The following is a 12,366-nucleotide window of genomic DNA, read 5'->3' as shown; positions in this document are numbered from 1 at the left end:
CAACAATTTCATAGCTGTCATTTATAATTCAATAATAATTGTACTAAAATATAATTAAAAAAATAGTTTCAAAATGTTCAATATTACATTAATTGTTGAGTTAGAAATTGGAATGATAGGTAAATATTATAAGTTCATATTAAGAAATATAATTATTTACTCAAATTAGTAAGTAATATAATTTCAGAATTTCTAATAGTCATCAATTATAAGTTGAAGATTTAGATTGATAGATAATTAGTAAATAATGAAAAATTGAGATTCAGTTTTATTTTTTTAATATGATAGTAACGGCAAAGTTAATATTTTAATGGGTAGATAATGTCACTAATATTAAAAAGCAAAAAGCAGAGTTTAGATTTTTTTTTTTGTAAGAATTTGGAAATAAAAAAAAAAACTTCATAACAATTAAAATTAAATATTATTGTTATGTACTAATAAAAAAATAATGTAATTGATATGATTAGATCTGGACGAAAGCAATTGCAAGAGTCGTATGTGCATATTTATTACAAAAACAATAAATAACTTATTTTAAAATAATTATGAGTATATATATATATGATTAAAATAATAACTATAATTTATAATAAAGTAATAAATAATAATTTATATTCGAAAGAATGCATAAGTACTACTATTATAAGAATGTGAAGAAAGAGGAAGGAAATTAAACCCAAAAAAAAAATATCAAAATGAAAGCATATGTATTGCAATTTTCTCCAAATTACTGAAAGATACTAATATTCGTTCTAAGATTGTTGTATGTAGGAGTTAGGGCTGATTAGACTCATTCAAATTGCAAAACCTGCAAAGTAAAATTACAAATTATATTACAAAATATGAATATGATCAAAACAATATTTATGAAATGAATTGGAATATGATCAAAACAATAAAATTAAAATTTATTCAAAAAATAAGGACGTGAAATTGATTTGAATTGAATAGATATAAAAAAACATGAAACCTTACCGGATTAGATAAAAATAGAAAAATCAATTATCTTTTTGAATCGGTGTTGAATAATTCACTCATTCATCTCATGCTTTGTTAAAACATTTGTGTGATGAAGAAAAAGAGAGGAATTTATCTATTTAAGGAGGAGTGAGACAAATTGACCATTTAAGAATAAGAAAAGGATATTATGTTATGTTTTCAATACTAACCATTGTTAGCCATTTTAGATAAGATAATTGTTTGAAAAATGATCGTGTGATGAAATGACCAAATATATATTTATAAAGAATGACAAAAGTATTAATATAAATATGAATTAATATATATTTATATGGGAGTTACAAAATATTTATGAATATATTAATTTATATTTATATTATATTAATTTATATGAATTGATTAATGAGTGGGTGAAGAATTTGAAAAGAAATATAGAGATAGGAATGTGTTTGGTTTACAAAAAAAATTATAAGGATGAGTAAATGAAATAATTAATGGAATTATATGGGAGTTACAAAATTAATAGAATTGAATATTTATATTTAAAGTTACGTGTAAAATTGGGTCACTATGAAAATCATAAATAAGGTTTGCCATCATGATTTAGGATTGTATATTAGAATATTTATATTTTATATTTTTCATGTTTTAATTCGAATATCAAAAATTAAAAATTCAAATTATAAAGTAGATTCCTACTAACATTGTCCAAAATACCAAGTGATACCTTATGATATTTTAATTAAAATTATCATAATTATAAAGTAGATTTAAATTTGAAATTGATAAATCAATAAGTGAATATTTTTTATCATAATTAGATGTTAAAATACATTTTATATTTGTGATATATGATTTGTATTTATTATTTTAAAAAACTAAGTAATTCAAAATTTAAATGAAAATATGAATAATATAGTAATTATTCTTATTTGACTTTTTTTAATTTTAATTTTTAAATTTTTTTGTGATATTGTAATTATTAATTGGTTTTTTTATATTATTATTATTGTAGTATATTATTTATAATTTTAGAAATTATGAAAATAAATTTTATTTTTAATTATTTTTTAATTAAATTTAAAAGAATGAAGAGTTTTATAACTAAAATACCTTTTATAAATAAAATACCCTTTATATTTGTAATAGAAATGTAAATGATTTTATGAGTTTTAATAAATTAATTTATAATTAGAATTGGAATAGAAATATGAAGAACAATAATATTTTTATTTTTATTATTACTTATTATTAGGTTTTAATGATTATTATTATTATTATCATCATCATTATCATTATCATTATTATTATTATTATTATTATTATTATTATTATTATTATTATTATTATTATTATTATTATTATTATTATTAGAATTGCTATAAAGATGTCACATAAGATTATTATTATTATTAAGTTTTACTTAGGATTGCTCTAAAGATGCCACATAGGAATTAAGCTTTCTATATAATGCCACGTAAGATTTAGGGTTAGGTTTGTGTCCAAGGTTGTCATCATGACAACCTTGGATTTATATTAAGTAGATGTCATCATGACAACCTTGGATTTATATTAAGTAGATGTTGCTTCATATTTCCAACAACCATAATCCAACAATCTTTAAGTTCAATTGTTATTTAATCATTGACGACATCACTCAAAGAAATGACATGTAATTTTGTGAAATTGGCTAAGTTTGTTGGTGACAACATCATCCGTTGGTAAGAAAAATGAAATTCTTGCTTATATCTGAGACTGAGAGTGATATATATTCTAAATACAATAAGATCAGTTGATAGGGAAGAAGAAACAATCGTGAGAGAGGCAAAATTAGGACAATGATGATTACATTTGCATGGACAATATTCTCAACGCTATGTCTTACTCTTTGTTTGATATCTAGTATTAGTATCCCTCCGTTCGTTTGTTAGTGTGATGTTATTTATTTTCTTCGGATTATTAAGCGTTATTGTAAAAAGAAGTGAAAGACTAAAAGTAAATTTTTTAAAAGAAGTGAAAGTAAGCGTTATTTGTAATATAACATTCAAATATTATTATTGGACTACTTGTATTTTTACATAAGTTTTTCGAACATTGTATTTTAACACAGTAGATTTTAACACAGAAAACAGATTTGAACGAAAATCAAGAAAAAATAAATTATTAAAAAGTAAAACTTAGGCATAGTATATATACAAATACGATGTTAATGTAAAGAATGGTGTAAACTTATCCTTTCTCAATATATTATATTTTTGAAACATTCAACTTAAGATAATTATATAAATATTCTCTTTAAGATAAGTATATAAATATTCTCTTAGGGTTGGGTCAACATCATAGTATTAATAAAATTAGTTTAATGTAGATAACTAAAGAAAATAATTGTTTATTTCATAGAAACATATGATAGTGATGTACACCCAAAGAATGAATAACCTAAATAACAAATATCACACAGAAAAAAGAAGAAAAAAAACATAAACAAATAAAATCCGAATTATAACTTATGTGCCAAGAAACAAATCAAAAGCGCAGATCAGTAGAAATCAACATCGCACTTGGTGGGCACAAACGTTGCAGCAGCGGTCTTGTTAGAATTCAAAGGGACTTTGAAATCACATTTCACCTTGGGCTTGTAATGACCTGATATCAAATCTCCAAGTCTGAATCTAATCCTGAAGTAGAGTTTCACATAGATATCATAAACCTCAGCACTCTTATCTTCGTTGAACTCAGAGACTTGATCATTGTCGAGCATCAACAGGTTCTGTCCTGAGAAAACAACGCTCATGGGGTCACTGCTCTTCTTATATTGGCGAAACGAATTCTTGAATGTGATCACATCAACATTGTTAGTAAGCCTTGAGCCTTCATAGAATGCTTGAGCCTCAACTTTGTCGTAGTAGATGCTGAGTTTTTTGTTAGGGTTGCGTGCTGTGAAGTTGAGAGCCATATTGTAGTGTAGCGTGTTGTTTTTGTAGTCGAATTCAGTTAGATTGGCTTCTGTGACATAGAATTTGAAGGAGCGGGGCTGAACAACGAGATAGAAGATAAGGACGGCGAGACCAGCAAGAATGATGAGTGTGAGAAGAAGCTTCCAGAAGAAACTGAACAGACAGCAACAACAGCTTCGGCTTCTGCGGTGGTATGGACGGGGTTGTGCTGGTGGTGGAATGGCAGGGCCGTAGTATGCTCCGTTCAATTGTGGCTGCTTGTTATCTGCCATGTTTTTACGATGTGGAAATGAACTCGAGAGTTGAGATTTGAATGTGATAGAGATTAAAGGAAGAAGACAAGTAGTAGTGTAATGTAAATTGAAAGAGTGAATTGTGAGGTTAAAGGAACAGAGAGTATTGTGTATATATAGAAAGGAGTTTTAATGGGATAACGCGGTTGTAAAAACGTGTGCGTGTTGAATAGTTGCTATAATTATGATTCAATTTCTACTTGTTAAGAAAGCTATATGAATATGGAAAAAGGTTTTGACTGAGTTTCGTTTCCAGCTTCCCAGAAGCACCCACGAAGGTGATTGTATTAAAGAAAGAAACATTCGTACGGAAGAAATTCCCTCTTGATTGTGTTGGGTTCTAGAAGTTTTAAATGAAGCGTCCACTTGTTAATCGCCGCAATTATAATTATCCAAGCCTTTGACATTTCATCTTATGATAGGAAGACGTACATTGGTAATTTTTTTTCCTTTCGAAGTCGTCACTTGGGTATTATCAATGTATAAGACTATCATCTCCATTTACATTTGAGGTTTGCTTGTGGGCCAACCACATGATTCAAACCAAGTGGATATAATTTTAGTGGAAATTTTAAATCCCCTCTTAAGACTCTCTTCAATTTTCGGGAAAATTCTTATGTAAACACATAATTTTTTTTCCACACAATCAATCACAAAATTTTAACTAATTAAAAAATAAACTTAACATTTTCTTTCTCCTTCATAATCGCAACCATTATATAAATTCAATTAAAAAAGAAATTAAAATTAAAATAAATTAAAAATTTCCTCTATTCTTATTGATTGTGCCTAAGATTATGGATTTAGCACGGTTTCCATGTAAGATTGTCTCCAATTTTCATTTTAACCCTTATAACTTTTTTTCAATTTTTTTCCTATAGGCACACTACGTGGACTTTCGCACATGATTCAATTTTTTTTTACGGTTTTATTAAAAAGTACATCACAAAATATTTTTTATGGTCAAACCATAATAAATTATGACCCATATTTATTTTTACACATTTAAACTTACACAAACCCTCTGAAAATTTAAGAAAACTCTGTTTGTATATATTGTTGGAATATAAACCAAAGACTTGAGCTCGAGTGGTAAACGAGCTCCTACTAAGGATGAAGGTTCGGGGAATACCGAGTTTGATTTCTGGTGGGAACAATAATTGGTCAGTGTCATGACCTCTCGGCTCGAGCTCTGGATTACTAGGGCCCCATTCCCTTAAGAACCAGAGTGCGAAAAAGAATATATATATATATATATATATATATATATATATATATATATATATATATATATATATATATATATATATATATATTGTTGGAATATGTTCAGTGGTTGAACTAGAAATAGTAGAACCGAGAGTGAAATAAAGTTTTCAAGTAAAGTGTTGAACACTTTGAATGCGGCAAAGCATGGTAGAACCACAGTGTTTGCTCTTTATCACTCAAGTTAGTGAAGTGAATGAAAAGTGATATTGTGACTAAAAAAATGCTAAGAACATTCTCTCTTTAACACTCTCTCAAACACTTCCTGTCTTATTGGTTGAAACATGTATGGGTTCTACCACTTTATGTGAGACCTATTTTCAAAGTGAGAAACCCACACATATTTCAACCAATAAGAAAGTGAGTGTTTAAGAGAGTGTTGAAAAGAGAGTGTTGCTAGCACTTCTCTTGTGAGTAATCATGAGAACATACCTATGAAAAGTGCGTGACTGACCTGTCATGTAAAAGATGGTTAGAACCTCCCCATGTTATTGTTTACCGTAAAATTTAGTAAACAGGCGTTAGTCTTCCAAAAGGTTACTTGCAGGATCGACTAGATTGATCCTATGACACATGTGCACAAAATTTGTTGAATTGTTATGTGATTTGTGTAAAAGACAGTAATACTGACTTGGTTGAAATCTTTAAAGTAAATGCAAGAATAACAGTAAATGTTGGAAAAGGTAAAAGTTTTCGACAGGAAATAAACACTAGACGTAAACTTCATAAAAATGACTTTGCATAATAAAAAGTGGTGTTCAAATACGTAGATAGAACTCGATTACTCGTTTCTAACTTCGCTCATACACTTTAAGTGTTTTAAGTATTTCTATAGTAATGTCAACATATTGAATTCTAATCTAAAAACTCATATTCATACTATAATTAAAATAAGTGTAACAAACAGTCTTTTCCCATGGAATGACACGTTCTTTCTTGCATGCGTTTCTCCCTTCATAATACTCTGTATCAAGTTACTCTGTCGAAATATTCATCAGTCTTCTCCAAAAATATGCTAAGTCCCAAAAGTGTATTATATTAAAGAAACAAATCTCCTTCAGCTAGCGCCCGTAGAAGTCTTCCCCACAATTCACTTCATTTTTCAATCCGTATCAACTAAACAGTTTCCTTTCTCCTATAGAAATACATTTCATCTTTCTCATTTATCTCTTTTTACTCCTTCCAGCTCTAAAACTTCTAGTTTTGTCTGTAAATTTTCCTTAGTGAACACTAAACACATTTGTCTTCTTCAAATCATTCAATCATTTCAAAATGGAACCTTCAAAATCAAAGATCAACACAGACAACAAGAGTTCTAAAGAAGTTCTACCGCTTGCCAACCAAATATCATAGTCATTGTTGGTGGGGAATCAAGACTACCTTCCCGAACCTTCTTTTCAAGAAGAAAAACTTAGGCTCTACAATTCCCATGTACTCATCCTTTTCTCCATCTCTGGTGAAACCCATGCACTCATGGGTCATTTGCCTGATCCTAAGGAAAATGCTGAAAAGCTAAAAGAGTTTTTCCCTTTTTATCATCGTACTAAGTCAATAGTTAGTTTAAGGAAAAAAAAGCTGCTACTGATGACCTTAGTGCTAAGTCAGAAGCCCAAACAAAAACTTATAAGGCTAAATCAGTTGACGGATCTAAAAAAAAACTTTAACTATGGTTATAGAGCCTGGGGAAAAAACTATTGTCGAACCAAAAAATCCTATCAACCTGGATTATACGAGCAACACTCTCAGGGTGTTCTGCTCTTTTCCCTCTATTCAAAGACCTTAAGGCTTGTCTTTCTTGTCTTGCAAAAGTTAAAAAGAAAAAAAATCTCAAACCTAGAAGGATACGGGCATTTCAGACATGATCCAATTGTCGAAAGTGGGACCATCAAATTTCCAAAACATGTTGGTCGCTTCCTTGAACTTCTAGGACGGTACCACTAACACTTTCCATATTCCCTGCGGGATGATTACGCTAACCTTATTTGACATTGCCGCTATATCACCGGTCTTCGACCAATTGGGGAAGTTTTCGACACTTATGAGATGAACGAGGATAACATCAACTTCAATATTAACCGGGCCAATTTTACCCACTACATATCTAATCATCATAACATAAAGAGTGACGAAGTATCTGACAAGGATCATATCTCTTTTCTAGCAGTTTTCCTGTCACGCTTTATCTTGTGCGACAAATCACTAAAAGTGGCGAGAATATTTTATATGATTTAATCAAAACGTATTAACACTATTATATCAATAAGTTTATATTTTATAAAAGTATATTTATAAAATATACATATATATATATATATATATATATATTAGATAATTAAAACAAACATATAATTTCTTTTATATGCAAGTGATAAAATTACGCTTGGAAAAATATAATCTTTCATATTGTTTTTTCATTTTCTAAATAATATTTTATATAGATAAGTAAAATATTTTCTTATCATTAATGATGATTTGTGATGGTCTTTTAACTTTTTAGTAGGTTGAGGTGACAAGTGTGTAATGGTTTTATAAATATTGTGGTTGAGCTAACTCTCGAGTAAGACGATTTGTAAAGAAGGATTTACAACAATGTTTTGTCGACTCTAAAAAGGGGGAGTTTTCTCAAATTATTTTGATGTTTACGTGAATTTTTTTTGGAAATTCTTTGGCCACCTCCCAACCTTCTAGGTCACCTCTGGTGAAAAACCCAAACTACCCCTGACTTTGGAAATGCATTTCCGAAATGCAAGAAAAAGGTGTTTTCGGAGATGCATCTCCGAAAGCGCCTTTTTTTTTTGAAAAAGTTGTCTTATTTCGGAAGTTTATTTCCGAAAACAGCATTTCGAAAGTTCATTTCCGAAATACTGCGCGTTTTGCAGATTAATCAAAACAGTCCCCCTCCCCCATTCATTTACCCTAATTTTCTTCCAAACTCAACCCCAAAGAGATTTTTCTGCAAACCACTTCCAAGGCTACATTATATTCCACATCTAGTTGCTCTACTACATTCAAAAGCCCTCCAATCTATTCAATCGGTAAGCATTTTGATTCTAAGATCTATGATTAAAATTTATATTAGGGTGTTTACAAATAGCAAAAAATGTATTAGGTTAGGTTTGTACTGATATTTGGGATGTTTAGAATGTGTAAACATAGGTTTGAAGTTTGATTTTGGGTCTGCCATGGAGGTTGCAGAGAACTTCTGCGCAGGGGTGTTTCAGAAGTTCATTTCCGAAAACACCTCCATTCCCAGTTTCGGAAATGAACTTCCGAAGTGTATCAGAATTTCAATTTTTTTAGTTTTTTCTGTTGTCTCGCATATTAATCGATTTCAATTGTTTTTAGAAACATGTCAGGCAACCAACCAGCATGCATCAGACAGGGTAGAGAGACCCAGACTGCGTCGGCTAGACGCGAGCGGGCGGCGGCGCAGCTGGCGTCGACACAGGGACGGGGGCAGGGCCGGGGACGACGTGTGCGAGTTCCCGTGGAGATGGGCGAGGGTACCTCTACATCTGGATCGAGGAGTCGGCTGGCTCGGGTATCTTCTTTCCGCCAGCGAGAGGAGGAGGAGGAGGAGGTGGCAGTGCCATACCACGAGGCAGAGGGGGTACCGGATGTTGACCCTCCACTCGGGGAGGAGGATGAGCAGGAGGACAGCTATCCGGGAGGGCCCATTGACACTTCCGTGCTGATTACCTACCACGATCACGTCGCTCGGCGTATCTGGGAGGGGGAGGTATTTTTTATAATTTGCCCGACTACATTATTTAAACGTTTATAATTTAGACGTTTATTCGATATTTTCTTAACGGTCTATTTAACATACGCTTTTATTTGTTTTTTTGTAACAGGAGAGAGAGCCGTTGAAAATGGTGAACCGCGCCCGGAAGATTTTCAGTCTGTTTAAACTGACAGATGAGTGGTTTAACGACTCGGTGAGAGCTTCAGGGCTTAGTGGGCTCTGCATGACGGGGTACACCACCATCAGCCACGGCATGCAGGGGGCCTTTGTGGAGCGCTGGCACAAGGAGACGTCTTCTTTCCACTTGCCGGTTGGGGAGATGACGATCACCTTGCATGACGTGCAATGTCTTCTCCACCTGCCGATCAAGGGTCCGCTGTTGACCCACTCCCGGATCCAGAGGGTCGAAGCCAGTCAGTGGATGACGCTCTATTTGGGCATGGAGCCCGAAGTTGTTGACTACGAGTGCATCACGACATCTGGGCCTCATATCCGGTTCACCACACTGAGCCGCTATTTCGACCACCACCTGGATGCGGCGGCCGATGCCGAGGAGGCGGGTGACGAGCTATTTACACATTATCACCGTGGCTGCGCTCTCCGGTGCTGGTACATGCATGTGGTAGGCGCTGCAGTCTTTGTGGACAATAGTGCGAGGTACGTCGACGTGACCTACCTCCGCTACTTCATGGACCTGACTATCGTTCACCAGTGGAACTGGGGGGCAGCTACTCTGGCAATCGATACCAGAAGCTGAATGAGGCCTCCAACTGGAGGACGAGGCAGTTGACCGGATCCTGCACACTACTTACGGTACGTTTCATTTTAATTGTTTCGTATTTATTTATGTTTCGTATTTACTTATGTTTCGTATTTATTTATGTTTCGTATTTACTTACGGTACTTTACATTATCGTGTTTGTGTTTCAGAGCTGGATCATCTCTTACTTCTCCCGCATCCACGGCTTTCACATCGATCCTGTGTTCGTGGACGCCATGCTCAGGGCCGCCAGATACGTTCTCCAGAGGGGGAACAATGCGGTGGGACCATACTGTGGGTACCTCGACCGCACGATGCACGACGACGTCACCTGGAGGCCATTCAGCGACTACACTCAGGTTGTCCCCTTTGACGGCATTACTTTATATTCCGGCTGGTTGGCATGCGGGACCAGCATCATGGTCCGGTATCTCCCTGAGCGGTGAATGCGTTAGTTCGGATTTGTGCAGATGATACCCAGGTCACCTTTTGAGGCTGCTCCCGACACAGTGACCCGAGTGCAGCTCACTGCCATATTTGAGGATTGGGAGCATCATGTGGTACCGGAGGAGTATCGTCGCATTCGTGTCACTCAGGACTGGCACAGTGTGGAGGGATACATCACATGGTTCTACCGGGTGTCACATCCTCTGCTGAGACCCGACGCTCCCGGCGCTCCCAGGCCAGCACACAAGGTGATCCTGGAGAACCAGCAGGCCGAGGATGGGCATGCCATTGATATCCTGCCGATCTGCCAGCGGATAGAGATGCTTGGGCGGGACGCCTTGGATCGGGGTGTCGTTCATCAGGGCGGTCCAAAGGCAGTCGCCGTGATGGAGATGATCGTCACTGATGCGGGCCGTGCGGCGGCAGAGGAGGTCCCAGGGAGATAGGGTTAGGCATACCCAGTAGTGGTCGGGTTTATTTTTTTTATTTCGGATTGTATCTTTTTTACACTATTATTATTTGGATTCGGATCGGTTTGTATATATTACTATTTTTATTATATTAGTATTTTCTGTTTATATGTCGCTTATTTTATTTCCCGGTTTCCTTTAATTAAAAATACGAGACAGTTTCCAAAAACATAAAAAAAAACACAGTTTCTGCATAATTCGGAAGTTCATTTCCGAAACCCCCCAAAATCTGAAAAAAGGTGTTTTCGGAAGTGCATCTCCAAAAACACTCCTCATTTGGTGTTTTCGGAGATGCACTTCCGAAGTATGAAATTTTTTTTAAAAAAAAAATACTTCGGAAATGCATTTCCGAAGCAGGGGTAAATTGGGTTTTTCGCTGGGGTGACCCCCATAGGGAGGTAGGTGGGTAAAGAATTTTTTTTTTTAAGGTTTAAAATTAAAAAATTCTGATTAACTCTTTAAATAAGTGATTTATTAAATTATTAAATTATTTTAGTTTATTTTTTTTAATGATTCATTTGAGTTTATAGCACTTTTGGAGAAAGAGATGCAATCCAAATGAAAAAGGGGTGCCAAAAGCATTCAGCCAAAGCCATATTTCAACATAAGACCCACGAGATAAAAAAACCTAAATTTTAGGCAAATAATAGATTACCTCAATCAATTATAGTGCATATGCATTTCAAATTCCAAGTGAGATAATAGAATGCATCTTTGTCTTAAAGCAAAACAAATTAGAGCATTAAGAAGAACACACAAAAACTTTAAAATTTATAACGAATAATCAATTATCAATATATTTTAGAAAGGTTTGCTTCCAATATTTTCTAGGCCAAATCTTCATGTGTATATATAGATTTTTTGTGCATGCTTAAGACTTAAGTGTCTTAATTTGTTTTAGTTTGCTTTTTTTACTTTATCATTATTTTATATGATTATCATAGTTTATCAAAAATGTCAAAATCATCTAAAAACAATTTTCATTCAAAATAAACTCTCGATCCAACGTCGAATTCCTTTTCAAAAGTCTTTTTCTTAATCAAATAGAATTGAATAGATGAGTGGGAAGTTCAATTCATATCTCTTCTTTAACTACTTGAACACGAGTCTTTTGACTTAATTATTCAAATAGTTACAATCCGATTAAAATACCTTTTAAATAAACCAAGGATAGTTTGACTCAATAAATGACAAAGCGAGATAGCGTGAAGTTCAGCTCCTACCTCTCTTACGAGTATTTGATACTCATTTGTCCATATCATGTCAAAACTAAACTCGTTTCTTTTCAATAAAAGAGTTGAATGGAAAAGATGGAAGTTCAGTTCTAATCTCTCCCTAAGTATTGAATATATGGGTTGTCAGGACTCAAGTATTCCACACTCATACTCTACAAAATCAACTCAAACTCATCACTTCTTTCTTTTTCCCAAGTGTGAAGCTTTCGTTGCCCAAGCGCAAATCTTGCCCA

At 33.6% G+C, this 12,366-nt stretch overlaps 1 protein-coding gene across 1 annotated transcript; it reads right to left on the bottom strand.

The window, feature by feature from the left end:
- Positions 1–3,333: 3,333 nt before the first annotated feature.
- LOC131613058 (NDR1/HIN1-like protein 10) lies at positions 3,334–4,300 on the bottom strand. The gene has a single exon (XM_058884774.1). The coding sequence runs from the start codon at positions 4,187–4,189 to the stop codon at positions 3,500–3,502; it is 690 nt and encodes a 229-aa protein (XP_058740757.1). The 5' UTR covers positions 4,190–4,300; the 3' UTR covers positions 3,334–3,499.
- Positions 4,301–12,366: the final 8,066 nt, after the last annotated feature.

This window comes from Vicia villosa, linkage group LG6 (assembly GCF_029867415.1).
Source record: "Vicia villosa cultivar HV-30 ecotype Madison, WI linkage group LG6, Vvil1.0, whole genome shotgun sequence".
NCBI lineage: Eukaryota > Viridiplantae > Streptophyta > Magnoliopsida > Fabales > Fabaceae > Vicia > Vicia villosa.
This window is presented reverse-complemented; position numbering and strand designations above follow the sequence as displayed.